General features: G+C 40.8%; 2 protein-coding genes across 12 annotated transcripts in view; both read right to left on the bottom strand.

Moving 5' to 3' along the window:
• The window catches only part of LOC139530464 (ena/VASP-like protein), a 90,398-nt gene extending 74,967 nt beyond the window's left edge, over positions 1–15,431 (bottom strand). The window contains exon 1 of one of the 4 annotated variants that reach the window (XM_071326916.1): positions 15,003–15,431. In XM_071326916.1, the coding sequence (XP_071183017.1) occupies positions 15,003–15,007 (5 nt within the window). In that variant the 5' untranslated portion in view covers positions 15,008–15,431. Of the gene's footprint in view, positions 1–6,339; positions 6,692–15,002 lie in introns of those variants that run through there. The other 3 variants (XM_071326915.1, XM_071326917.1, XM_071326918.1) reach the window with 3 other exon arrangements.
• Positions 15,432–20,286: 4,855 nt separating this feature from the next.
• Positions 20,287–25,783, bottom strand: part of LOC139530476 (echinoderm microtubule-associated protein-like 1) — an 84,003-nt gene continuing 78,506 nt past the window's right edge. For 7 of the 8 annotated variants that reach the window (XM_071326942.1, XM_071326945.1, XM_071326943.1 and 4 more), the window contains 4 exons: positions 25,653–25,740; positions 25,428–25,523; positions 24,853–24,983; positions 20,287–24,746 (listed from right to left, as the gene is read on the bottom strand). In XM_071326942.1, coding sequence (XP_071183043.1) covers positions 24,621–24,746; positions 24,853–24,983; positions 25,428–25,523; positions 25,653–25,740 — 441 coding nt within the window. In that variant the 3' untranslated portion in view covers positions 20,287–24,620. The remainder of the gene's footprint in view (positions 24,747–24,852; positions 24,984–25,427; positions 25,524–25,652; positions 25,741–25,783) is intronic. The other variant, XM_071326947.1, reaches the window with a different exon arrangement.

Genomic DNA, 25,783 nt, shown 5'->3' on the forward strand with positions numbered 1-25,783 from the left:
CATCTGGGACAGCAACAAAACATTCCATCCATCTTTTCAGGAGGAACATAAAGAAGGGCATTGGAGCGAAACCCAATGTGGAGTTTAGCCTGTACCCGTTCTTCAATACGAGTGTAAATTAAAACATGGTTCCTTATACAGTGTCTATTCAGAGATTCAGAGAATATAGTGCACCCTGAAAAAAAGATTGTTCAGTGTAGCATTCACATGCTGTTCTATTCTTATCATGATCAGTGGGTGTTGTTGGTTGCTTTAACATATAACGTTAACACCAGGGGGTTAATAAATTAGAACGATTAGAGACTATATTCGAAGTATTCCTTTGGATGTGTCATTTCAGTCACGTGGTCATTTCAGTCACAATGTCATTTCAGTCATTTTCCATGTCATTTCAGTCAAGTCCATCTGTCATTCCCTGAATGAAGAAGCTACCTTTGTTAGTACTCAGTAGGTCAAAATAGAAATGTTCAAAAGTTCTGTCAACCACTTACATCTGCAAAACATTTGTGTTTGCATGTAAGAGGTGCGTGACTGGCTGCAGGGAAGTCAGGTGCAGGAGAGCAGAACTGGGTAATAACCGGAGCAGTTTAATGTGCAAAACCAACGGCAGCCAGAACAACAAAATATGGGTACAAAATAACCCGAAGCGAACCAGTCAGAGTGCACAAACACTTTCCAACAAACCATTTCACACACAGACATGGGGGGAACAGAGGGTTATATACACGACAAGTAATGAGGGAATGTAAACCAGGTGTGTGGGAAAACAAGACAAATGGAAGATGAAAGGTGGATCGGTGATGGCTAGAAGACCGGTGACGTCGACCGCCGAACGCCGCCCGAACAAGGAGAGGAACCGACTTCGGCGGATGTCGTGACATTGCATTACAATTCCAGTGAAATAAATTCCTTTCAATCAATAATAAAATACTGTTTTTAAATGGGAGAATATTCAGAGATGAATCCAGAATATTTAAGGTCCATTTAACATTTTAACACCAGTGGATTTGCTGCTGTATGCATTAGAATCTATAGTGACATTAGCATTAGAAGTTTACAATGTTTTAGTTTTTTGTTTAGAGTAACTAAGTCACTCTCATTAACCTCCCTAACAGTTGCCAATTGGCCATAGTAAAATATGTTGGTTACTCTTCATAAAAACATTAATGAATTAGACATTATAAATGCTCATGCATATGTATAAATGCTTATTAACAACTTGCAAACTGTTCAAAAAAAACATGTATTAATGCTTATTCATTAATGATCATGAAGTGTTGCCAAATGAATGCACAACCAACCTGGCTGAGTAGTTGCTGTAGAAGAGTCCAGAATCACTGACACTCTGAGGCATGTAGAACCGTAGTGCTTGGAGCTGGTGGCTATCCATATTGATTACAAAAAAAATTATTTTTGAAAAACACCCTCTTTGTTTTTGAGGCAAAACTGTCACATTACTGGGCTTGCTTCCAGAATGCCATACCACGCTTTAAAATGTAACTCTACAGATCAGATGTTTTATTATCCTCAAAAGATTATTCAAACCCACCAGGGAACAACTTGACAGTAGTCATAAAACAGTTTTTTTTAATTAAGAGGGGACTCTCCCAACCCCCCCCCCATAAATGCCCCCTTTTTTCTAGTAAAACACAAATCCAGCAACAAAGAGATTAGCGACGATGAGGTCACTAAAAGGCCTGTGGTAGGGCCTGCTGCAGACGGCTTGTGATCATATTACAGACGGCTGATGCTCCTAGTGGTGCTGATCCTGTAGGCAACACCCCCTGAGTGCTGTTGTCCGCCTGTTGTTCTTCTGTTTGCCTCTGGGATATTAGCCCATATCAACCCCAACCCCCCACCCAGCTGTGACAGGGTGCAGACCAAACATACACACCAAACATACACACACCCTTCCCTTAAACCAGCCAGCTGTCGCCATGGCCACCCAGCATGCAGGGGCCTGTTCGTATAGTCTGTTTTAATTGGGATGCCCCTTGCTGTGCCATCCAGCACTGGATTTACACTGAAGACAATGGGACAATGATGGAGTGATGAGTGTTTGCACTTTGCACTTGTCACCTTGTGGAAGGGGGCCGTCTGAATAAGGTCAAATACATATAGTTGATCTGTCCGGCACGCAAGTCAATTAGTCTACATAGAGACAATCATATACAGTGCATTCGGAAAGTATTCGGACCCCTTGACTTTTTCCACATTTTGTTATATAACAGCCTTAATCTAAAATGGATTAAATCAATACAAATCCTCATCAATCTACACACAGTACCCCATAATGCCAAAACAAAAAAAGGTTTTGAGAAATGTTAGCAAATTTATTACAAATAAAAAACAGAAATACCTTATTTACATAAGTATTCAGACATTTTGCTATGAGACTCGAAATTGAGCTCAGGTGCATCATGTATCCTTTGATCATCCTTGAGATGTTTCTACAACCTTATTGGGGTCCACCTGTGGTAAATTCAATTGATTGGACTTGATTTGGAAAGGCCCACACCTGTTTATATAAGGTCCCACAGTTGACAGTGCATGTCTGAGCAAAAATCAAGCCATGAGGTCGAAGGAATTGTCCATAGAGCTCTGAGACAGGATTGTGTTGAGGCACAAATCTGGGAAAGGGTACAAAAACATTTCTGCAGCATTGAAGGTCCCCAAGAACACATTGGACTCCATCATTCTTAAATGGAAGAAGTTTGGAACCACCAAGACTCTTCCTAGAGCTGGCTACCCAGCCAAAACTGAGCAATCGGAGGAGAAGGGCCATCGGGTGACCAAGAACCCGATGGTCACTCTGACAGAACAACAGAGTTATCCAGTTATCCAGTTGTCCAGACGGACATCTCTGCATCACTCCACCAATCAGGCCTTTATGGTCGAGTGGACAAACGGAAGCCACTTGACAGCCCGCTTGGAGTTTTCCAAAAGGTACCTGAAGGACTCAGACCATGCGAAACAATATTCTCTGGTCTGATGAAACCAAGATTGAACTCTTTGGCCTGACTGCCAGGTGTCACGTCTGGAGGAAACCTGGCACAGTCCCTACGGTGAAGCATGGTGGTGGTAGCATCATGCTGTGGGGATGTTTTTCAGTAGCAGGGATTGGGAGACTAGTCAGGATCGAGGGGAAAATGAACAGAGCAAAGTACAGTGACATCCTTGATGAAAACCTGCTTGAGAGCACTCAGAACCTCAGACTGAGGGCAAAGATTCACCTTCCAACAGGACAATGATCCTAAGCACATAGCCAAAACAACGCAGGAGTGGCTTCGGGACAAGTCTCTGAATGTCCTTCAGGGCCCCAGCCAGAGCCCAGACTTGAACCCGATCTAACATCTCTGGAGACACTTGAAAATAGCTGTGCAGCGACGCGCTCCATCCAACCTGACAGAGCTTGAGAGGAACTGCAGAAAGAATGGGAGAAACTCCCCAAATACAGGTGTGCCAAGCTTGTAGCGTCATACCCAAGAAGACTCGAGGCTGTAATCGCTGCCAAAGGTGCTTCAACAAAGTACTGAGTAAAGGGTCAGAATACTTACAGTGGGGAGAACAAGTATTTGATACACTGCCGATTTTGCAGGTTTTCCTACTTACAAAGCATGTAGAGGTCTGTAATTTTTATCATAGGTACACTTCAACTGTGAGAGACGGAATCTAAAACAATAATCCAGAAAATCACATTGTATGATTTTTAAGTAATTAATTTGCATTTTATTGCATGACAATAGCTTTGTCATTATTGGTTATTGTGTGTAGATTGATGTGTAAAAATAACAGTTTAATCCATTCCAGAATAAGGCTGTAACATAACAAAATGTGGAAAAAGTCAAGGGGTCTGAAAACTTTTTGAATGCACTGTACACGCAAGCACACATGCACAAGCACATACACGCATCTCAGCAGACATAAAGTACCATGACACATACAACTTAATTGGAAATGGAATGTTGTGATTTGAGTAATGGTGGGTGGTTGACATATGAGCCAGAGGGCAGTCTCTAAACTACACTGTGTGGATGAGCCGTCCCATGCTTCGTCCTCCAACCCTGTACACACTCAATAACACAATTTCTTGTTGTGTCAGAAAAAAGGCGGAACAATCTCAAATATCAATATGATAGCTACGCTACACTCTGACTAGTTGACAAGGAGTCGCTGAGGGTGAGAGCACCACTGTTTTGGATTGGTTAAATTAGTCCTCCTCAGTTAGGATTGGTGGGCAGAGCATTGGGACAAACTAGGCTGAACATAGGCCATTGTCAACCTGAATTACTATAAGTGACTCTGTCATTCCAGGAATCAAAAGAAATTTGGCATGATGCTAACATATAGCATGTGGCAAAGATATTGTTGGTATCACACCTTGGAGAGAGACACATCAGAGATGGGTGGGTCATCCCAGTAGACTACAAGTCTTCCAAACGGAAAAAAGGAATTGCAGTAATGACATGGTGTTTGATCACCAAGGATAAGAAAGGGGTAAGTAAGTCGTAGACACATGGCTACTGGATACAGCCCTTCCCCCCACCCCAAGCCCTCTGTAAAGGCAGGTCCCTATCTGTCACTAATCATTATCCTTAAAGGGAAATGCAGCCAATTTGGTACTGTAGCGACTAGCTAGTTATGGGCCTGAGGAAGCACTACCACTGGGGAGTTAGGCTAGCGGCTAGCACAATTTATCTGTTTGATGTTATGGGTCAGTCGTCAACTGAAAGGTAAGGAAGATAGCAGAAGGGGGAGAGAATGTCAGAGAGAGAGAACGAGAGCAGGGGGAGTTAGGGTTAGAGATGGGGGGGGGAGAGAGGGTGAGGTAGTTTAAAAGCCAATAACTGCAGGTTCAGCAACAGCAAAGCTCCCCAGGGTTGTCAGGGCCCTGTTGTGCCTCCCGAATGCAGATCCCTGACCAGAGTGAAATCTATACGCTTGTCATTCTATCTGGACTGTTATTTCCCAGACCAAATGTCATTTTCACAAGCTCATAAGCATAATATATATGATACGCTTGTTATTATACCATTAAAATGTTCCGCGGTCTCTTTGGCAGTAAATGCATTCAGTTTTGTCAAGTGACAATGTTCCTAAAGCTGTTACTCCTTCCGAAGATGAGTTATGTCATCATTGCGCCTACAGTCAGTTGTAAGCCCCACACATTGACAGAAAGGATTTGTCCACAGTCCTATGTGTGAAACATGGTATTGGGCCTTAGCAAGAAAGTCATAAAACAGCTACATTCCCCTCCTTCAAATCAAGAAACTATGCACAAACACAACGAGGTTGTAAAATCCCAGTGATGTCATGTAAAGCATCCCTAGGTTATTCTTCCCGCATACTGACTACATCACCTGGGTTGTGTTCAATAGGGCACTCTGTAGCGAAATCTCCAGGTTGTCCTTCCCTGTTTAACTCCGTTTTTTCTCTCTCAGTTTGGCACTTAATGAACACAACCCTGAAAATCCAATCCTCACAAATCGCACACCCCAACCCTGGTCCCAGTCTTTCTAATCTCCTTTGTTTTTGAGACCCAGCTAGCTTGTGGTGGGAATCCCACCATACTACACAAATTAGCATTAGCTTAGCATTCCTAAGCATGGACAGCCTGTACACCAGCGTAAGATGGGATCAATCCTCTCTGAGGCAAAGCTGACACACTGATTGAAACTCATCTCCTTTTCCTCCGTGAAGAATGGAGAGATTTATCAAACTCATTCCTCTGAACAGCTGGCTGCAGTCTCAGCTCAGTGGATTGAAGGAAACACTCCCTGGAACTATTAAGTGCTTTTACTGACACAAACAGCCAACAGCTCTATGGTTTCTTACCGAGCTGAAAAGAGAGACTCCGTTTTGTATAGGAACTACCTACCAAAACCATTTTCCTCTAGGCCATAAACATTTGATATTACTGTATTTACATCATTGTCCAATCACATCTCTGATCAATACACTTCACACCTGAATAGTAAAATGTCCAACAATTTATTATTATTTAACTAAGCAAGTCAGTTAAGAACAAATGTGTATTTACAAAGACAGTTGGTTAACTGACTTCTTCAGGGGCAGAATGACAACTTTTTACCTCGTCAGCTTGGGGATTTGATCTAACAACCTTTTGGTTACTGGCCCAACACTCTAACCACTAGGCTACCTGCCGCCCTGTGGCAGAGAGCAACTTCAGTTTTATATCTAATAACTAGCTACCAAAACCATTTCTCATCTAGGATGAGAAAGTCAAGCCTATTCCTGATACATATACTATAAACAGAAAAATTCTGAGGCAGATGGACAAGGCAAAAGCAACACAGTGGGAAAGGCAATTATCCTTACCCGAAGTCATCAAAGGAATACATGGTTGGCAGATGGTGTCAATGGAGGAGGTAGAAGTGAAATCCTTTTGCATAAAATGAAAAGTGGCGGAGATTACATGGAAAGGAAAGCATTAGTGAGGCCGGAGAGCATGTGGAACGCACACCTCATCTTCTATCTTCTCCAGACGGGTCAAAAATAAACAATCATTCCAGAAGCACAAGAATCCACATTAAACTGAGTGGGTGAAGAGAAATGGAAGGAGTGAGCGTGACAGTGTGTTTGTGTGAGAGTGAGAGAGGAAGGGAAAGAGAGAGAAGGCGATAGCGAGTGAGTGCGAGAAAGTCAGAGAGAGAAGGAGAGAGAGAGAACAGAGAACATGTGATCACGCCAGCCCAGTCACCTTGCCTATACCCACATCCACTCAAAGGATTGGAGGTCTGTATAGCCTATCTGCTTCTGAGGAGTCTCGCCCATTGAAAGCACTGAAAGAGCCACATGATCCCTGTAACCAGTATATAAGCACGACATGATAGCCTGGTCCCAGATCTGTTTGTGTTGTATAGCCAACGACTATAGTCGTTGTCAATGCCAAACAGCAGATCAGGGACCAGTCTAACGACATGATAGGAACTTGTCAAAATGTGTCTTGGCAACACTGTCACACATGCACCTATCTTAGATTTAGTATTTCGACTAAAATACCGACACAATTTCACATGAACATTTTATTAATTTCATTCTGTTGCCAAATAAATTAAAACTCTGGTCATTTAGCCTAATTTTTAGTCAGATCTAGCCTAATATGGATAAGCAGGTTTTTCATGACTTTCACTTGACCCATTTGCCACTGCACAGCTTCTACACCTAGTGTTACTGCAGTTATTTATGGCATCGTTAATTAGGGGGATTCTTCCTCAACGAGATTCCATCAGGCTGATGCAAACATAGATCAACAAACTGCTATGCAACAAAGCAAAGTGTGGAAAACAAAGAGCATTCTCTCAGCCCTGCAAAGGAGGGTTTAGGTTCATTGCTTCAAGGAGCCTTCAAGGAGCCATATATAGGGTTAATTGCTACTACAATGAAACAATATGCTAGTGGGAATCTATAGTCCAACAGACAGTCGAACCAGGGTGTATTGGGTCTGTTCTGATGATGATCCTGACACACACACACACACACACACACACACACACACACACACACTGAAAACAACATGCAAAATAAGGACTCTTCTACATGTATGGTTGGTTTCTACATGGAGTGGGAATACAAGAAGCAGAATCTGGATCTTCATCAATAAACTGCAGAGGACATCATCTTCAGTAGAATACGACGCATGTGATAAGGTTAGGGCTCGTCGAGCTGGATCACACGAAAAGCCACTGATCTGAAAAGCCCGCAGGAAAACGCAAAACTCAGCGTTTTCACATCGCCAGCTACCTTTTTTCCGGCAGATGAGTCACCGCGGCGACCGCGCTCAAAAATCATTCGGCATTAACGTTTCCCGGGAGATTTTCCCCATACGCAATGACTGAGTATGGCTGGCAGGGAGAATACAAAGTCATCATAGCATGATAAAACACTAATGCTAAAGCTATAAATAGCCGTGCATAGGACAGCAGTGGAGTGCAGTGGATGCAATGGAAGCACTGAGGTTGAATAAATCATTTAATTAAATATTTCCAGTCACCTTGTGTCCTTCTGAAGATGTAAGACTTCCCTTTGGCTTCCTGACTGAAAGAACAGCCTCTGGCCAGACATAGGCTACAGGACACATGGAGAGCTTCAAAAAGCATGATATAAGACACTTACACACATTCATCCGTCTATACAATGAGACAATATATGAGTCATATAATACATGTATACTATGGTGTTAAATGAGATGCATCAACTTGTCAAACATGTATCAACTGCGTTTCAGTGATGTTACACTCCAGCAGATTTGGAAGCATGGGTATCCTTAGCACAATGTGACATTTTTCTGTGTAGTGTTTATCAGGATATACGTAACTATCTATCTTTCATCATTTGGGGTAAATGGAAAACTGTGCCTTAGGCCTATAACAACGTCACAGTGGTGCTAAATGGCTACAAAGAAAGCATGACCACACGTGGTGTGTGCGTGTGTGTGTACACTAGGGTTAGTCTGATAGCTACCAGTGTTTAATATTAGTCTGATGTACTTTCTGAGAACGTAACATTTGACCGCTGTAGCGCATTCGACTGTGTTAATATAAAGCCATAACTCTTCGCTCTATACAGCTCTACGAGCGCATATACAGCCATACGTGCCATCCCTGTCACCATGAAGACAATCACATGTGCAACCACAAATAGTTCCCACACAAAAGAGTGCCCTGCACATGCTGATGACCGAATATCTAAAAACAAAGAGTATAGGACAAGGACCTACACCTGTGTCCAGCTGTCAGAGAATATCCAAAGCTTCAAATCTGGGGCAGCAGGTAGCCTAGTGGTTAGAGCATTGGTCCGATAACCAAAAGGTTGCTGGATCGATTCCCAGAGCTGACAAGGTAAAAATCTGTTGTTCTGAACAAGGAAGTTAACCCACTGTTCCCTGGTAAGGCATCATTGTAAATAATAATTTGTTCTTAACTGATATGCCTAGTTAAATCAAAGAAATGCTCTTGAATTATTGCTTTGGTTTTGACATCTAGACACAAGCAGATAAAGAGATTGCACAGATAGATTTACAGAGACTCCCTACTCTATTTTTCCGTAGAGTATTCAGGTAGGCTATTCAGGTCTTGGTGACTGTATAGCCTGCTGCATACCAACATAACCGAAGTTCCCAAAATACAATTGACCCACAGGGCACAGGATTTATTTGACACTTGAAGGCCGTAGCCTTACAAATATTATTTCTCCACCCAGAGAGCTGAGAACTGTAATTTGTGTAAGAGCTCCCAATCATTCTATTGTCTCTGCTAATCTTTAGGTGTGTTGTTGTTTGTTGACTGAGCAGATCTACCATAATGATGCAGCTAGATATTCAATCACGTAAAAATACAACTTTTACATTTACTGTGTAGTTTACCAATAAATGGTGTGACGGTGAAGTGGACATACTCGGTATTTATGTCCCAAAATAAATAAATGATCTTACTACAATAAATTTTAATAGACAGTTGGAAAAAATAGATAAGATCTTGCTACTGTGGAAAAGAAAATACCTGTATTTTTGTGAGAAAAAAATCACCCTGATTATCTCTGTAGTAATATCCCATTTTACCTATTTGCTTATGGCCTTGCCTAAACCTAGCGACTTGTTTTTTTTTTATTATATGAGCAAAAATATTGAAATTTTATTTGCAACGGCAAGCCAGAAAAAAATACAACAGGCCTATTTTTATAATGAATATGAATTCGGAGGGAGAGAAATTAGAGCATTAGACCTCACTAAAGGCTTTAGTCATATAAAAGTTATACTTAGTTCCAAACTGGTTCTCTAGCAGATTGGTAAGAATGTCTCACCCCATGTTCAAGAATGGCCTTTTTCCCTTTATTCAGATTACAATCTCTCACTTTCGGTTATTTGAAAATGAGATAATCTCCAAAATATCACTGTTTTTAAAACAAGCAATAGAAGGTTGGTTGTAATTTCAGTTTAATCCACATGAAAATATATTACAACAGATATTATGGTTAAACTCAAATATACTAATAGATTGGGGGGGAAATAATGATTAAAAAACGTCTAATCTTTGTAAATGATATCATAAATAGGGCTGGTGGAGTTGTCACACATGCAGCTAACAAAAATATATAGAAATGTCTGCTCTATTCAAAATTACATGCAACTAATTGCAGCATTACCTCAAAAATGGAAGAGGCAAGTAGAAGGGGGAGAAAGTAAGGAACTTGTCTGTCGGCCCTGCATTAAAGACCAAAGTTGGCTAAAGAAAATGGTGCTAAATAAAACAGTATACCAGTTTCATTTAAGGACCAAACAATGTACAGTTGTGCCATATAGATTGCAAAAAAGTTTATGAACTGATACACAAACAACGCTGGATTCAAAACTTTTTTTCAATTTTAATTTCAATTATTATCCAAAATTCTTGCAACCCCATTGTATGTTATATTTATGGGAGATACAACCATCCCAACTCTGCAGATTTTGCTGCGAAGAGACTAGAGGTCGACCGATTAATCGGAATTGCCGATTAATTAGGGCCGATTTCAAGTTTTCATAACAATCGGAAATCGGTATTTTTGGGCGCCGATTATTATTATTATTATTTTTTTTTTTACACCTTTATTTAATCTTTATTTAACTAGGCCAGTCAGTTAAGAACACATTCTTATCTTCAATGACGGCCTAGGAACGTTCCACCTCAGATTTTTAACCTTGTCAGCTTGGGGGATCCAATCTTGCAAGCTTACAGTTAACTTGTCCAATGCTCTAACACCTGATTACATTGCACTCCACGAGGAGCCTGCCTGTTACACGAATGCAGTAAGCTAAGGTAAGTTGCTAGCTAGCATTAAACTTATCTTATAAAAAACAATCAATCAATGACTGTCATTGCTCCACTGTGTACTTAACCATAAACATAAATGCCTTTCTTAAAATCAATACACAAGTATATATTTTGAAACCTGCATATTTACCTAAAATAAATCCAGGTTAGCAGGCAATATTAACCAGGTGAAATTGTGTCATTTCTCTTGCGTTCATTGCACGCAGAGTCAGGGTATATGCAACAGTTTGGGCCACCTGGCTCTTTGCGAACTAATTTGCCAGAATTTTACGTAATTATGACATAACATTGAAGGTTGTGCAATGTAACAGGAATATTTAGACTCATGGATGCCACCCGTTAAATAAAATACGGAACGGAATAAAGGTTTTGTTTTCGAGGTGATAGTTTCCGGATTAGTCAAAGGTATATAGTTTAGAGAGAAATAGTCGACGCGTTATAATTCCTGTAATAACTTGCGGCTGAACTTGAAAGGGGTTTCTTCTACCGTTCATGTCTTCCATAGAGAATGTCTTGATCTACTTCAAATAAGGTCTGTGTTTCGCGGAGGAGCAGACTGACAGGGGACCATGCAGACAAGCTCTGCTTTCTGCACTACAACCTAAAACTTCTTAACTGGGAATATTGAAGACCCATGAAAGTTGGTGGTTCGTTTTAACATATGTTCTCATGTTATTTGAGACTAAATTGATTTTATTTATGTATTATATTAAGTTAAAATAAAAGTGTTCATTGTTCATTCAGTATTGTTGCAATTGTCATTATTACAAAAATGTGTGGGTGTGTATGATATATATATATATAAAAATACATATAAAACATTATTATTTATTTATTTTTAAATCGGCCGATTAATCGTATCGGCTTTTCTTGTCCTCCAATAATCGGTATCGGCGTTGAAAAATCATAATCGGTCGACCTCTAGAAGAGACAGTGTCACGTGTGCTCCCTCTCCAGCCTCTAGGTTACCGGCTGCTGATTGCGCACACCTGTCCCCATCGTCACGCGCATCATGACACTCACCTGGACTACATCACCTCCTTGATTACCTGCCCTATTTATGTCACTCCCTTTGGTTCTTTCCCCAGGCATTATTGTTTCTGTTTCATGTCTGTGTGTTGTTTGTGTTTTGTAATACGTTTAGTTTATTGATTCACTCCCTGAACTTGCTTCCCGACTCCCATCACACACGTTATAGACAGAATAATTTTATAATTTGTTTTGGTACTGTCCATATGTAGCTTGTTTTTGCTCGCAGGTTCAGGAATGCCTGAAGAATTGCAACATTTACCTGGAGTTAACTGTGCATATAGCACTGCTGGGTGATTTTAAAAAGACATAGTCAATCGATCAATATTATAATAATACTCTTGGCAAAAATGTTTATCTTTAATTTACAATATGTAGAATCTATGAGAATACTAAGGTTCAGAACTTTTGTGAAACATCACAGCACAGTTGAAAAATATGACACATAGAAATCAAAACTGGATGTTGTTCAGAGATAGATAGGAGGGGTTGAGTGGAGCTGAAGGATGGGACTAAAAACAAAACATAACTATTTTAAAATATACTGTGACTGGAAAATGTATATAGTATGTATAAGCTAGAAGTAGAAGCCTGAGTATTGTTGTCCATTTGTTTACTCCAATGAGGGGAGGGATGGTAGGGTTTGGGGAAAATAAGTCGGAAAGTCTTCAGACCCCTTGACTTTTCCCACATTTTTAAGTTTAAGTCACAGCCTTATTCTAAAATATATTAAATGACATGTTTTCATCAATCTACTCACAACCTATAATGACAAAACAAAAACAGGTTTTAGAAATTTTTGCAAACGTATTAAAAATTGAAATAGCTTATTTACATAAGTATTCAGACCTTTTGCAATTTTTGCTCAAAATTGAGCTCAGGTGCATCATGTTTCCATTGATCATCCTTGAGATGTTTCTACAACTTGGAGTCCACCTGTGGTAAATTCAATTGATTAGACATGATTTGGAAAGGCACACACCTGTCTATATAAGGTCCCACAGTTTACAGTGCATGTCAGAGCAAAAACCAAGCCATGAGGTTGAAGGAATTGTCCGTAGAGCTCAGACAGGATTGTGTCGAGGCACAAATCTGGGAAAGGGTACAAAAACATTGAAGGTCCCCAAGAACACAGTGACCTCCGTCATTCTTAAATGGAAGATGTTTGGAACCACCAAGACTCTTCCGAGAGCTGGCTGCCCGGCCAAACTGAGCAATCAGGGGAGAAGGGCCTCAGGGAGGTGACCAAGAACCCGATTGTCACTCTGACAGCGCTCCAGACCTCTTCTGTGGAGATGGGAGAACCTTCCAGAAGGACAACCATCTCTGCAGCACACCACCAATCAGGCCTTTATGGTAGAGTGGCCAGATGGAAGCCACTTCTCAGTAAAAGGCACATGACAGCCAGCTTGAAATTTGCCAAAAGGCCCCTAATGGACTCAGACCATGAGAAACAAGATTATCTGGTCTGATGAAACCAAGATTGAGCTGAATGCCAAATGTCACGTCTGGAGGAAACCTGACACCATCTCTATGGTGGTAGCATCATGCTGTGGGGATGTTTTTCAGCGGCAGGGATTGGGAGACTAGTCAGGATCGAAAGAAAGATGAACGGAGCAAAGTACAGAGAGATCCTTGATGAAAACATGCTCCATAGCAATCAGGACCTCAGACTGGGGAGAATGTACACCTTCCAACAGGAAAACGACCCTAAGCACACAGCCAAGACAACGCAGGAGTGGCTTCGGGACAAGTCTGAGTGGCCTCGCCAGAGCCCGGAATTGAATCCGAACGAACATCTCTGGAGAGACTTAAATTGCTGTGCAACGACGGTCCCAATCCAACCTGACAGAGCTTGAGAGGATCTGCAGAGAAGAATGGGAGAAACTCCCCAAATACAGATGTGCCAAGCTTGTAGCGTCATACCCAAGAAGACTCGAGGCTGTAATCCCTACCAAAGGTGTTAACAAAATACTGAGTTAAGGGTCTGAATACAGTTTTTGTATATATATAAAATAAAAATAAATGCAATAATTTCTAAAAACCTGTTTTTGCTTTCCATTATGGGGTATTGTGTGTAGATTGAGGGACAAACTATTTAATTCACTTTAGAACAGGGCTGTAACGTAACAAAATGTGGAACGTCAAGGGGTTTGAATACTTTCCGTAGGCACTGCATTTTATACATTAACAAAAAAATATGGGGGATTGGAAATGATGCAATATTAAAGCTGATCTACCCCCTAAAGAAAAATAAATACATGCAGCTAAACCAGTCAATAAAACAGTTTGTGTGGTCTCCTTTCAATGACAACATTGCTATTTCATGCAGACAATCCAATAAAGGAAATGGATAGGTGTGTACAGAAGAAAGATGAATGGAATAGTATGCTATGGACTAGAATAGGAAAAAAGGTTGATTCCATAGTTCTGTAGGCTACTCTAGACCCCTTTCCTAGGACACACTGTGTTCACGCACAGGTGCGCGCGCGACTATTGGCAGCAGTAAGAAAGCCATCACCATCTGTGGTGATAGGCTACTTCGAAACAAAAAAAATTTTGGGTTATGCTTACAGTGATGTTTTGCTTCTTTCTTGAACAATTGCTCAGACTATTTGCTTGGGATCTTTACAAAATAACTATTTTGGATGCAGCAATTGTTAGTTAGACCAGTAAAATGGCCATACTTTTATACTTAAAAAAAAACTTCAACCAGTAATGTTGATTTGCGATGACACAAACATATTAAGCAGGACATTCTTACGAGCCTCAAAGGTAATGCACTCCTAAGCAACATGTAAATATTTTTTATTTTTTGCTGGCGTTCTATAAGAACAGCCCCCTTGTTCTTCCACCAATTTGCGCGCATGGCCCTCGTGTAGCAATGTTTGCCAACGAGGAAAGGGGTTTGTAGAATACCCGCTTCATTTTACCAGTGATCCTTCACAAATAATGAATTTGTCTATTGTTTAAATTATCTAATGTATGAATTGGCTACTTTGAAAATGTAGCCTACCATGTTGTGATGACTGATATACAATATATAGTGGAAACGTTCACATACACGTTACTATAAAGGAACATGTCGCGTTCTGACAAATGATGCCACAATGCAAACCCAACACATGCGCAATTGCTTACCTCATTTTTCTCTCCTATTCAATGAGACGACGACATGGAAAAAATTGACGTATATGGATGTTTACCTGTCAGACCGTTTGCAAAGCAGAACGTTCTAATTCACTATAACTAAAAGATAATTCACCAATGTAGGCTACACCAATTATGTATGCCTGTTGGCAATGAAATGTCAGTCTGTTGCTGAAATGCAACGTGAGGTTACGAACATTCTCTTTCTCTCTCAAAAGCTTTGCACTCCGTTTATTCTCTTGAATCCTTAATTCCATGATCAAAAGATGGTCGCTGTTGTCTCAATTAGAAGACGGGGGGGATTGTGGCTGACTGCAGCCTCTGAGTTGCCATATTTTCCCCGTATTTCTGGTGTTTTGGAAAGTGGAGATTTCATAAAATAGCCGACATCAGCATGCGACCGGTCCCTTGCTGCCCACTTGCGACGACCACCTAGAACAGCATCCTCTTCATCTTCCTCCTCATCATCTCTCTCTCTCTCTCTCTCTCTCTCTCTCTCACTACAATATAATTAGATTTTAATATAATCACTCATAATAAATATTATACCCTGCATCAATTGCAAATATCAGACCTTTCCTTTCCCAGTCATTTCATAATTTCAACAAACCTAAAATAAACTTTGGAATTTCAAAATGTAAATCAAGAAGAGGACAAAAAATCAGTCACAAAAACGTGAAGGATTTTCATAATGTGTTTACTGTATTCATATGTGTATTCATAAACCATTTTACATTCACTCTGAATGGTAGTGTTCCGCATCAGTTTCCATGCACCCAAACAAGGACAACAACCAACCCTGCAAGGCTTCCAATGTCTTTAACGTTCCACACCCACTCTAAACAAACCATCTTCTCTAATAATGATATACAAAAGAGAAGACCTGTCACACCCTGATCAGTTTCACCTGTCCTCGTTATTGTCTCCACTCCCTCCAGGTGTTGCTTGTTTTCCCCAGTGTATTTATCCCTGTGTTTCCCGTCTCTCTGTTCCAGTTCGTCTTGTATGTTTCCAAGTCAACCAGTGGTTTTCCCATTCTCCTGTTTTTGCATTCTCCTTTTTCTAGGCCTCCCGGTTTTGACCCTTGCCTGTTTCTGGACTTTGTAGCCGTCTGCCTGACCATTCTGCATGCCTTGACCTCGAGCCTGTCTGACACTCTGTACCACCTGGACTCTGATCTGGTTTTGACCTATTTGCCTGTCCACGACCATTCTCCTGCCTTCCCTTTTGGATAAATAAACATTGTAAGACTCTAACCATCTGCCTCCTGTTTCTGCATTTGGGTCTTGCCTTGTGCCTTGATAAGACCAGCCCAGTGAGCACAAGATGTTGAAAATACATATTTTCAATGTCTTTTCAACCAAAAATGTTTTTCAATGTCTTTTCAATCTCTTGTGCTCATAGGGAGGAACCCCTCAAATTAAATAATTCCATCTTGTTTACTTTGTTATGGTAACATGTCACATCTGCATATGTCCAATTATGATTAGATCTGCAAAAACAGGGCTTCGTTCAGAAGGCAAACATTGTGGAACATTGCTGTGCGGGTGCGCAATAGCCCCAAGAAATATCAGCCCACAGAGAGAAGCAGGAGATTGAACTTCACTCAACTTTCTAGAGCAGTTGTCACCAACTGGTCGATCACGCTCAACATGTCGATCTCCAAGGCATTCCTAGCCGATTGCCAAACATTTATGTAAAAACCCAACGTGCTGTTGGTGGTAGGTGCACCCGATTCCGCTGCCCTGCGTGCTGTAGCAGGCATAAATGAAAGCTACAGTAAATTTGATACTGTGAGATTACAAAACGTTTAAAACCATGACTAGCGAGTGACTGTCAATGAATACAGCAAAGAGCTGCTGTTTTTGAGTGAGTTCCTGTTTAAGTTCTTACTCTGCAATGCCACTACTGTATATTCAACACTTTTATAAGCCATAAAATGCACGTTCTTCCTATTTTCACACAGCGCTACACTGCAGCAGTAATGAATTAGTAGGAAAGTGTATCTATAGGCTTGCGTTATTAGTGGCTTGGGTCTTTTTTAATATCAAATACTATTTCCCTTTCTCTGTTTATAGGAGTAACAACATGAATTTGTGCATGAGGAAGAAATAATGCGGTGCGACTCGAGTTTCGCCATCAGCTGGACGACAGTAACCCTTTTTGGTCAGTCTCGCGGTGAATGTACTGTACACTATATGGCGGTAAAATGCCGTGCTGCTTAGGCCGCCCACTGTGACTCGCTGTTGGACGTGCTGGCAGCGTGTTCGATTGTGCGTCAATAATTCAGCATAGCAAGTTTGTATGAAGGTCTAGTTCAATAGTAATATCCTCTAAAATCTAATTTATTTATAAAGCCCTTCTTACATCAGCTGATATCTCAAAGTGCTGTACAGAAACGCTCTGGTGACAAACAAACTTTGCTGCCCCTGTTAACAATTGTCCACATGGCTGGGAGAACCTATTCAAGTAAGTAAATAGATTTCGAAAATGTTAAAAAAAAAATATTATTAGCTAACTAGCTACAGTGCAGGCTAACTCAAATGAGCTAGCTAGTTGGCTAGCTATCTGGCCAACTTCACATACTGTATAGATAGATAGATAGCTAAGTGAATGAAATATCACCATCTACCTAACTTCATATTAGCTAGCTATCTTGATGTATTTATCACTGTAAAAAACATACTCCAAATTAATTTGTAGGTAGCTAGCTAACAGCCATGGAGGAGGGTGATAGGATAGCAGCCCCAACTGTCAGTAAGAGAGTAGGCTATTCTGGATAGGGCAGGTACTTTTCTGTAGTTCCTGTGTAATTTGAACATAATGAAGTATGTTTCTTGTGAGGTTTTCTGTCCTCAGATAAAGAGAGCTATGAAAGCCTGTCTACATATGAAGAGGTCCCAATGAAGAGCAGTGGTTCTCAGTCCTGGTCCTGGGGACTCAAAGGGGTGCATGTTTTTGCCTTAGCACTGCACAGCTGATTCAAATGATCAACTCGTCATCAAGCTTCAAGTGGTATTTATGTATTCATTTATGATGCTATCCTTGATATGGTCCTGTTATTATCACATGCTACACATGCACATATGTGTGCTCATGCATCTATCAATCCAATGTTATCATGATTTGTTATCAGGGATATTATACCTTAGTAATCCACAATGACCTGGTGATGTAAAAGTCGAATAATTACATTGTCTTCCATATTCCTACAGATACCTTGTAACTGGAGAACGATTGCCTACAGTTAACATGTAGGGCACTGCAAGGTTGTGTGACCAGGGCCATTTGGGACTGCCTCCTGGAGGAATTCAGGTTTGTGAAGGCTACCTGTGCCCTGCATAACTTCATGAGGATGGACACGAGGACCAGGAGGGGATCTGCAGCTCGCCGCCATGTGCCAGAGAAGTCTGCTGCTCTGCAGGAGGTTTCAAGGATGGAGTCCAACAACGCAGCAAGAGAGGCAATCCGTGTGCGGGAGATCTTCACCTCCTACTTCTTCGAAGAGGGTGCTGTTCCCTGGCAACACCATAGACTACACTATGCACAACCAAAGGCTCTTTTAAGAGCCATTCACATTGCAATAAGAGTATTCTTCCATTTACTTAGCTATGTCAACTGCAATTACTCAATTCCCAGTGTCTCTCCCTTTGATTTCTACTTTTCAGGTGAAGGTGCTGTTTAGGTAAGGGTGTGATGTCTGTACAAAAACAAAACAGGCTATTTTAAATCACCCATATTGAACAAATATAGAACAATCAGACACCCTATAACCCACACCTACACACTCATGTATCAATCTGATTGATGGATTGTGTTGTGCAGTAAGCAGGCTCAGGTCACCATTAGATTGACGTTATTTTTCTAGTCATGTTTTTTAGAGAGCCAACCATGGAGAATAATAAGACACTTCATTATTTCTATAACTACTCTATATTGTTTGTCCTCGTGTGTCCGTTCATGTTTTTCAGCATAAAGTACTCTGCAGCCACTTAGTGTGGTGTGGACACCAGGTGAGGCCACACACAGATTCCTTTTGAACACTGTCACTTGAAATACCTTATTTTCTCAATAGCAGTCTCTCTCCTTCACTTCATCCCTCTCTCCTCTTCTCCCTAAATCCTCTAGGTCAGGGCTGTCCAACACTCTTCCTGGAGATCTACAGTCCAACCTTAATTTAACACACCTGCTTCTACTAATTAGCTGCTCAACAAGACTTGAACTAGCTGAATCAGATATGCTAAATTAGGGTTGGACTGAAAACCTACAGGACACTAGATCTCCAGGAAGAGGATTGGGCAGCCCTGCTCTAGGTTATATCAGCTGTGTCGGTGAACCCCTCCCGCATCTGAAATGGATACATTGAGGGCACATGGTCAGGTCAACAGGAAGTATTATTAATGAGATGCTTTACATTGAAATAGAGATGCAGTAATCCCAGAGTTAATGATCCATGGTCAGTTTTGCATTTCACCTCCTGATTATTATGATGACTAACAATGTTAGAATAAAAATAAAAACACAAGGCTTCAACATGCTATCTCTCTCAATTTGTCTCTCGTCTGCAGATATGTTTTGAGGTGAGAGAGGATGCCAACCCCCACTCCCATCATCGCCACCTCACACGCTTTTCAGATAATCTTCGGGCCGACTAGAGACACTATTATGTAATTGTGATGAAATTAGAGAATAATTGGGTTGCACTGTGATTCGTTAATCAAATGCTGCCTTCCCTGCTCCTATTTTCTTACCTCTTTCCCTTTCTGTCTTTTACACCTCTCTCTCTTTTCCTCTGTTTTTATAATGCACAACAGATGTGCATTGAAGTACAGATTGAACTTGTATTTCTAATATTATAATATTTATAATGCATGTATTTATAACAGTTGGATAATGAACTTCTTTCAATAAAGCATTTCAGATTCTTTACTGGTTGAAATTAAACCTCTCATTTGATGAAATACTACGCCTATCCTTTTCATCAGATCAATGCAGATGAAGGGCATTAGATATTGAGGTGAACCTGTTTTAGAGTATTTACATGATGCATAGGAAGTGTAGTGTACTGTTTTTTAAATTCTATTTCTGTATATATGAATTGCAAATCAGCCTTTAATTAAATCCTGTTTCTAGTCTATTAGTTACAATGATGTCCCAGGACCAAGATTGGTAAACACTGTTGAAGTGTATAATTGTAATACATACATGCAGATACAGCATCATTCAAAGACTGGAATTTGATACTCCTGGTAAAGGATATGACTGAAAAATAATCTCAAAGACCTGAACTGCGCCTTTATTTGCCAAGGTAGAGTACATGATCAGTGAATATATTAAATGTACAGGCAACAATGTGGGGATCTCATGCAGGGTAATAACTATATGTATATATGACTTGCATCCTTGGCACAAAGTTATATTATATTCTACTCAATCCTTAGGCTTCATTAATGTCATTCAGACTGTTTTGAAGTTGATACACCTGGCTATGATAGCTGAGGTTCATAGCTAGGTTCTGAACTAATATGTATACCAAACGTTTGGGTCCATACACAGATCGGCTAGAAAGCTAGCTACACATCCATAGGCATACAGGTGTTTTTATCCTCCACTGCAAAATAAGCAAGAACATAGCTAGCTACGCTATTTCATCTATCTGCATTGCATGGCAAATATCAGCAAGGCAAGCTTACAAAATTGTACATTCAATTTGCAGTAAATTCTTTAGCTAGCTAGATTCTTTAATTCCACTGTTTCACAAGACGATAGCCTGGTTTGCTGGTTGTTTCAGGAGTCCCTAAAACATTAAACAACCAGAATTACAATTTCATACTCATGTCACAACACCCATAAAGCTAGCCAGCTAGCTAATGTTAGCTAGTCAGCTAGCATGCTAAATCCCGATTTTCGTAAATTAACTTTATGATAAAAAAATATGCTTAATCGTTTGTCTCTACATTAACTAACATATTCCTGCCAACTGTAAATTTTTTGCATGATTCCTTATGACGTTATAATCACATTTGCTTCCATCCCAGTATTTGAAGAAAGTCTCCAGCCTTGGGTTGCATCGCGTCACATTCGTCATGGGAACCACTCGATATGATTGGTCATCGCCCAGCGGTCGCCGCTGGTGATTTGCATGAAGTTGGTAAAAGTTTATATTTTTCACCGACTCCCACGCCACATTCGCACCGCCCAAAGGTCCCCCACCCTCTCCCTTTCTCACAGCTTTCCTTCCATTGAAATTAATGGGAAGCGGTGTTTCACCACGCGGCATCCTGTGCTAGTGTATCATGCCCGTGGTATCATACCCGTGCTGCTCTCTCCCTCCGCTGAGACTGACCATCAGATGCAGGCAACATCAGCCCAGTAAAATGAAAAGCGAATTATTTAAAGGTATGCTCACTCAGCTGTGCCTCACAAGTAATAAATCAACGGATCATTTACCAGTGATTATATAGCCTACCTCAAATGTTTTAATCTAATTTTAAAAAATGGCCCGAACAACAATGTATTAGCAGGGCAATTCGAGAAAAGCCAATATGAGGTGATAATGTATTGGGCCTATAACTTACTGCACAAACCTCCTTGCTACAATACTGTTTTTAATTGGTTAATGTTGCATAGGCTTATGTTTTTTAAGTCATGTTAAAAAAAATTCTGAGCAGTAAATCTCGGCTTGCATTTTGACTCAGAAAGTGATCCTGACTCAGAAAAGGTTGGTGACAACTGTTTTAGAGTTTTCCCTGTCAACACTATCTCTTCAATGTGGCAATTGTGATCTAATTAATTCAATATTAGCCACTTTCAATGCAATATACCGAAACAAAACCAATTATGCAAGACATGTTGTTGTAGGCAGAACACATCAGAGTAGGATTCTATTGCATTGACACACACTACTCATCCTGGTCCGGCATAAACATCTATATGCAAATATACCATTGCCATATATGGATCTGTGCCATTTACTTTGAACTGGACTGTGTTTACAGCATGGGCGGTCGTGAGTGGATGCACTTGTTTTGAGATCAAAGCGAAAGCTGCATGTAGCCACGTGTGCACATTTTGTTCATATCCTTTGTTAGTTAGTGAGTTATAAGCCCAGTTATAAATAATTTGTAGTCAGCAATAGGGGAGTGATTGCTTCCTACAAGAGCACAAAACGTGTACATTTCTAGACATCTTTGAAAAGTGAATCAGGTAAAGAGCAGTGTTGTATTTTGAATAAGCCAAGTAGCCAATAGGTAGAGGGTAGTATAATTTGTCTGATTCTCTGTAATAATGGTATGTGAATAAAAATGCATTTTATTTTGTAAAGTGGTTTCTTGCATCAAACAACACAACAAAATGTTCAGTCACCTCCTTGTCTGAAGGGCAAGTGGATAAACAGGTTAATGTCAAGCCCTGGATGGAACACCACACATTGGCTGCTACTGTAGACTGAATGATAAAACAGCTATTTCTTTATTCAAATGTTATGGGATGCACTTTCTCCATTGTTTTTGATGGTAGGCCACTCTGGTAAGCCTATATTATGATCAAATAGCCACTAGCCTACTTGGACACTGTTAAAACTGTAACTTAAAGTGGGTACAGCCTCAGTGTTCACAGTAAACACACGCTGGAAGTTGCACCAAATGTTCACAATGTTCAAGTTTGTGCTTAGCAGACATGGAATTTGCTCAGTGCCCCCCAGAAATTGAGGAAATTACATGAATAGAGCTGACGCGAATCTTCATCCTACATGTCAGAAAGGCATGTTTGCTCTTCGTAGTATATTTCTATATGAACGTTCCACAATGTTGTGCCCTTCTGAAGGCAGCCCAGGTATAACCAATGTAATGCATGCTCTGGATACTTTTCAGAACTTTTTATCACTATAAAGCAAACGCCAGATGAATGACCAGTCCATTTCAGACATTAGCAGTGTGGTACAGATAACTCTTGGTGCGATTACTTTTTCATGGCTTTGGGGAAAGCTTTCAATATGAATTACAGGTTTTGTTCATGGATATGCCTAGTAAACAAGAGGCATGAGTCAAGGTGACAAGGTCAGTATGGTAGCTAAGTCATAGGTTCTTTTAAGCCTTGGAGAGATCAAAAACAGCTGTAAATATCAAGAGTGGGACTTAAGCCTTGGAGTAGTGATTACTTGCCTATGGTAAACAGTGCACAATAGGGGAGCACACATTAGCGCTTTTCACACTACTGAGCCAAACCGAGCCAAACCGAGAAAAACAAGCTGTACTGAGCTAGTCTGGTTACGCTTCCATCGTAGTTACTGGAGCGTGAAAATAATGTGAAAATAAAATATTTAGTCAGCGCGGTGCGGATTGGTTCGGCACTATAGTGTGAAAAGGGTATTGGAGAGAAAACAATTACAGTGCAATGGTCTGATTAGTACAAACCTCTTATTTACAGAACTAGTTTGGGGACTATACAGGAAGATAAGGGAGGCACAGGAAGGAAGTGACATCGGCAGCAGATATATAACAGTGTAATCCAAATATGTTTGAAATGTAGTTCAACTTCAGTCATTTGGGTCCCAAAATGATGCTTTTCAACAGGTGTAAATAATCATTGATTATTCATTTAAATAATTATTCATTTGTTTTCAAAGAGCTCTTTGAAATGCCAGTGTTATACTTTATCAAGTATTATAGTTTGCAGAGCATTAGTGAAGTAGTCATTATGACACCATTCAATACCTCAGGAAGCCAGACAGTGGCAGCAGAGAGATAATATCTTCATATTCCCATGTAGCCTCACAGAATTCACATCTATTCAACCGCACACTTGGCCTAGTAACAAACTGCCTGGGGGTAAAGCTGATGTATTCATTATAAAACACACATCATATGATGAAAGAGTGTAATCATTGGGATATTGGTCATTTACTCTCTGTCAGCGTCAGTTTGAACCAAATGTATGTGCTTTCAGTGTAGATCAAATGCACATAGTACAAATTAAAACTTCCATTATGCAGCCACTCTTACCCAGAGCAATTTGGCTAAAGTGCCTTGCTCAACAGATTTTTCACCTAATCAGCTTGGGGATTCAAACCAGCAACCTTTTGCTCACTGACTCAACACTCTTAAGCACTAGGCTACCTGCCACCAACTTTCCAATGTGGAGTGCTATCTCTACCAGGCCAGAGAGGCTACCATTGATATGGCAAAGGGAAAAAATTAAACTCCTAATTTTCTATTGGTTTCCTGAGGTGTGAAATATACAAAATAAAGGAGACAGACGGAACGATAAAAAACGAAACAATAGGTACTCCCTGTTGTATCATCCTTTTGTTGCGATGCTCTTCGTCCCCAACCCACACACGACCCATCCCACCCACCAAAAATCTCAACTCTGTAGTGAAGTCAACCCTAGGAACAGATCTAGAATCAGCCCTCCCCAAATCCTAACCCATTAATGGGGTAAATACAAAACTGATCCAAGATCAGCTTCTAGGGGCAACTTCATCATAAGCTCATTGTACAGGGAAGCCTCTAGGAGTACAACCCTTCCCCTACCCACCCTACCCTTCCCCTACCCACCCTACCCTGATCCATAAAGAAACTGTCTGTCTGTTGCCCCAAAATGGCCGCCTCACACTACCCGCCACTGCATGACGCTCATGTCCTTGCCCCCAGTGGAAACCAGGCAACTATCATCAAACAGGAATTTCACGTTGGTCACATGACTGCTGTGTCCGCCATAAACATGACTGGGAGCCTGGAAGAAGAAGAGAATCAATCAATCAATCAAACTGCAATCAATGGCCTCACATCATCTTCACAGTCTCTTCTCATCAAAATATTCAATAGATTTTCAATCTTACCCGGAATTGAGAGCAGGGGAATGAGAAAAGGTGGACTTTTCCGAAGTCGTCTCCTGTGACGAGCAGCCTTTTCTCATTGGATCTGGAGACGGCGTTGATGTCAGTCCCGTCGGAGCCGTCAGGCCATAACCCTGTGGATCAGGACCAGAGTTACAGTATCTATCTCATTATGTTATACCCTACACAAAATGTTCAAAGTGAATGGTCATACAGTATGTAATCTTGGAAACCCAGAACAAAAATGTTGCGTACTGTAATTGCATCATATGCTCGATTAGGTTCTGGGGGGAGAAGTACTGACAAGACAAACAAAGTCTCCACCCCCATAAATGAATCTCTCAGCCAAAGTATGGGTCAAATGGCCCCTTCCCTTCAGAAATTTGAAAGATGCAAAATCGTGATTAGTCCAAATGACCAGTGACAAAAAAATATGTGCACGTTGAAGTTCCTCATTAGTTGTCACATCCCACAGTCTGTTGACAGACGCTACGATACCATCCTATGTTACGTCCATCTGTCCCCGAGACATTATATAGTATGTGTCCAGCAAATACAAATCCAGCTGCATTGCTCACCAAAGACTTGGAAGCCCAGAGTGCAGTTGGATGTGGCCCAGGGGATGTCCCGTGTGGTCTCCACACTCACCACCTGTTTACACACTAATGGGATCCCTGGAACGACACACAGCGGATTGAAATGTGGAGGTGCTATCTGAACTTTTCCAATAAGAACACAGATTTTCATTTTCAGTTGCAAAACAGTTTGCTACAGTTTGCTTTACTGAACATGACCATACTTACAATAGAGTATCTCATAGTCTCCTGAGTTGGACACCAGGTACTGAGAGTCCACTGACCAGTCCAGATGGGTGATGAAGCTGGAGTGGCCCTGAGAGACAGAAAAAGAGAGAGTGAGAGACAGAGAGAGATAG

The sequence above is a fragment of the Salvelinus alpinus genome, chromosome 9 (assembly GCF_045679555.1).
Source record: "Salvelinus alpinus chromosome 9, SLU_Salpinus.1, whole genome shotgun sequence".
Taxonomy (NCBI): Eukaryota; Metazoa; Chordata; class Actinopteri; order Salmoniformes; family Salmonidae; genus Salvelinus; species Salvelinus alpinus.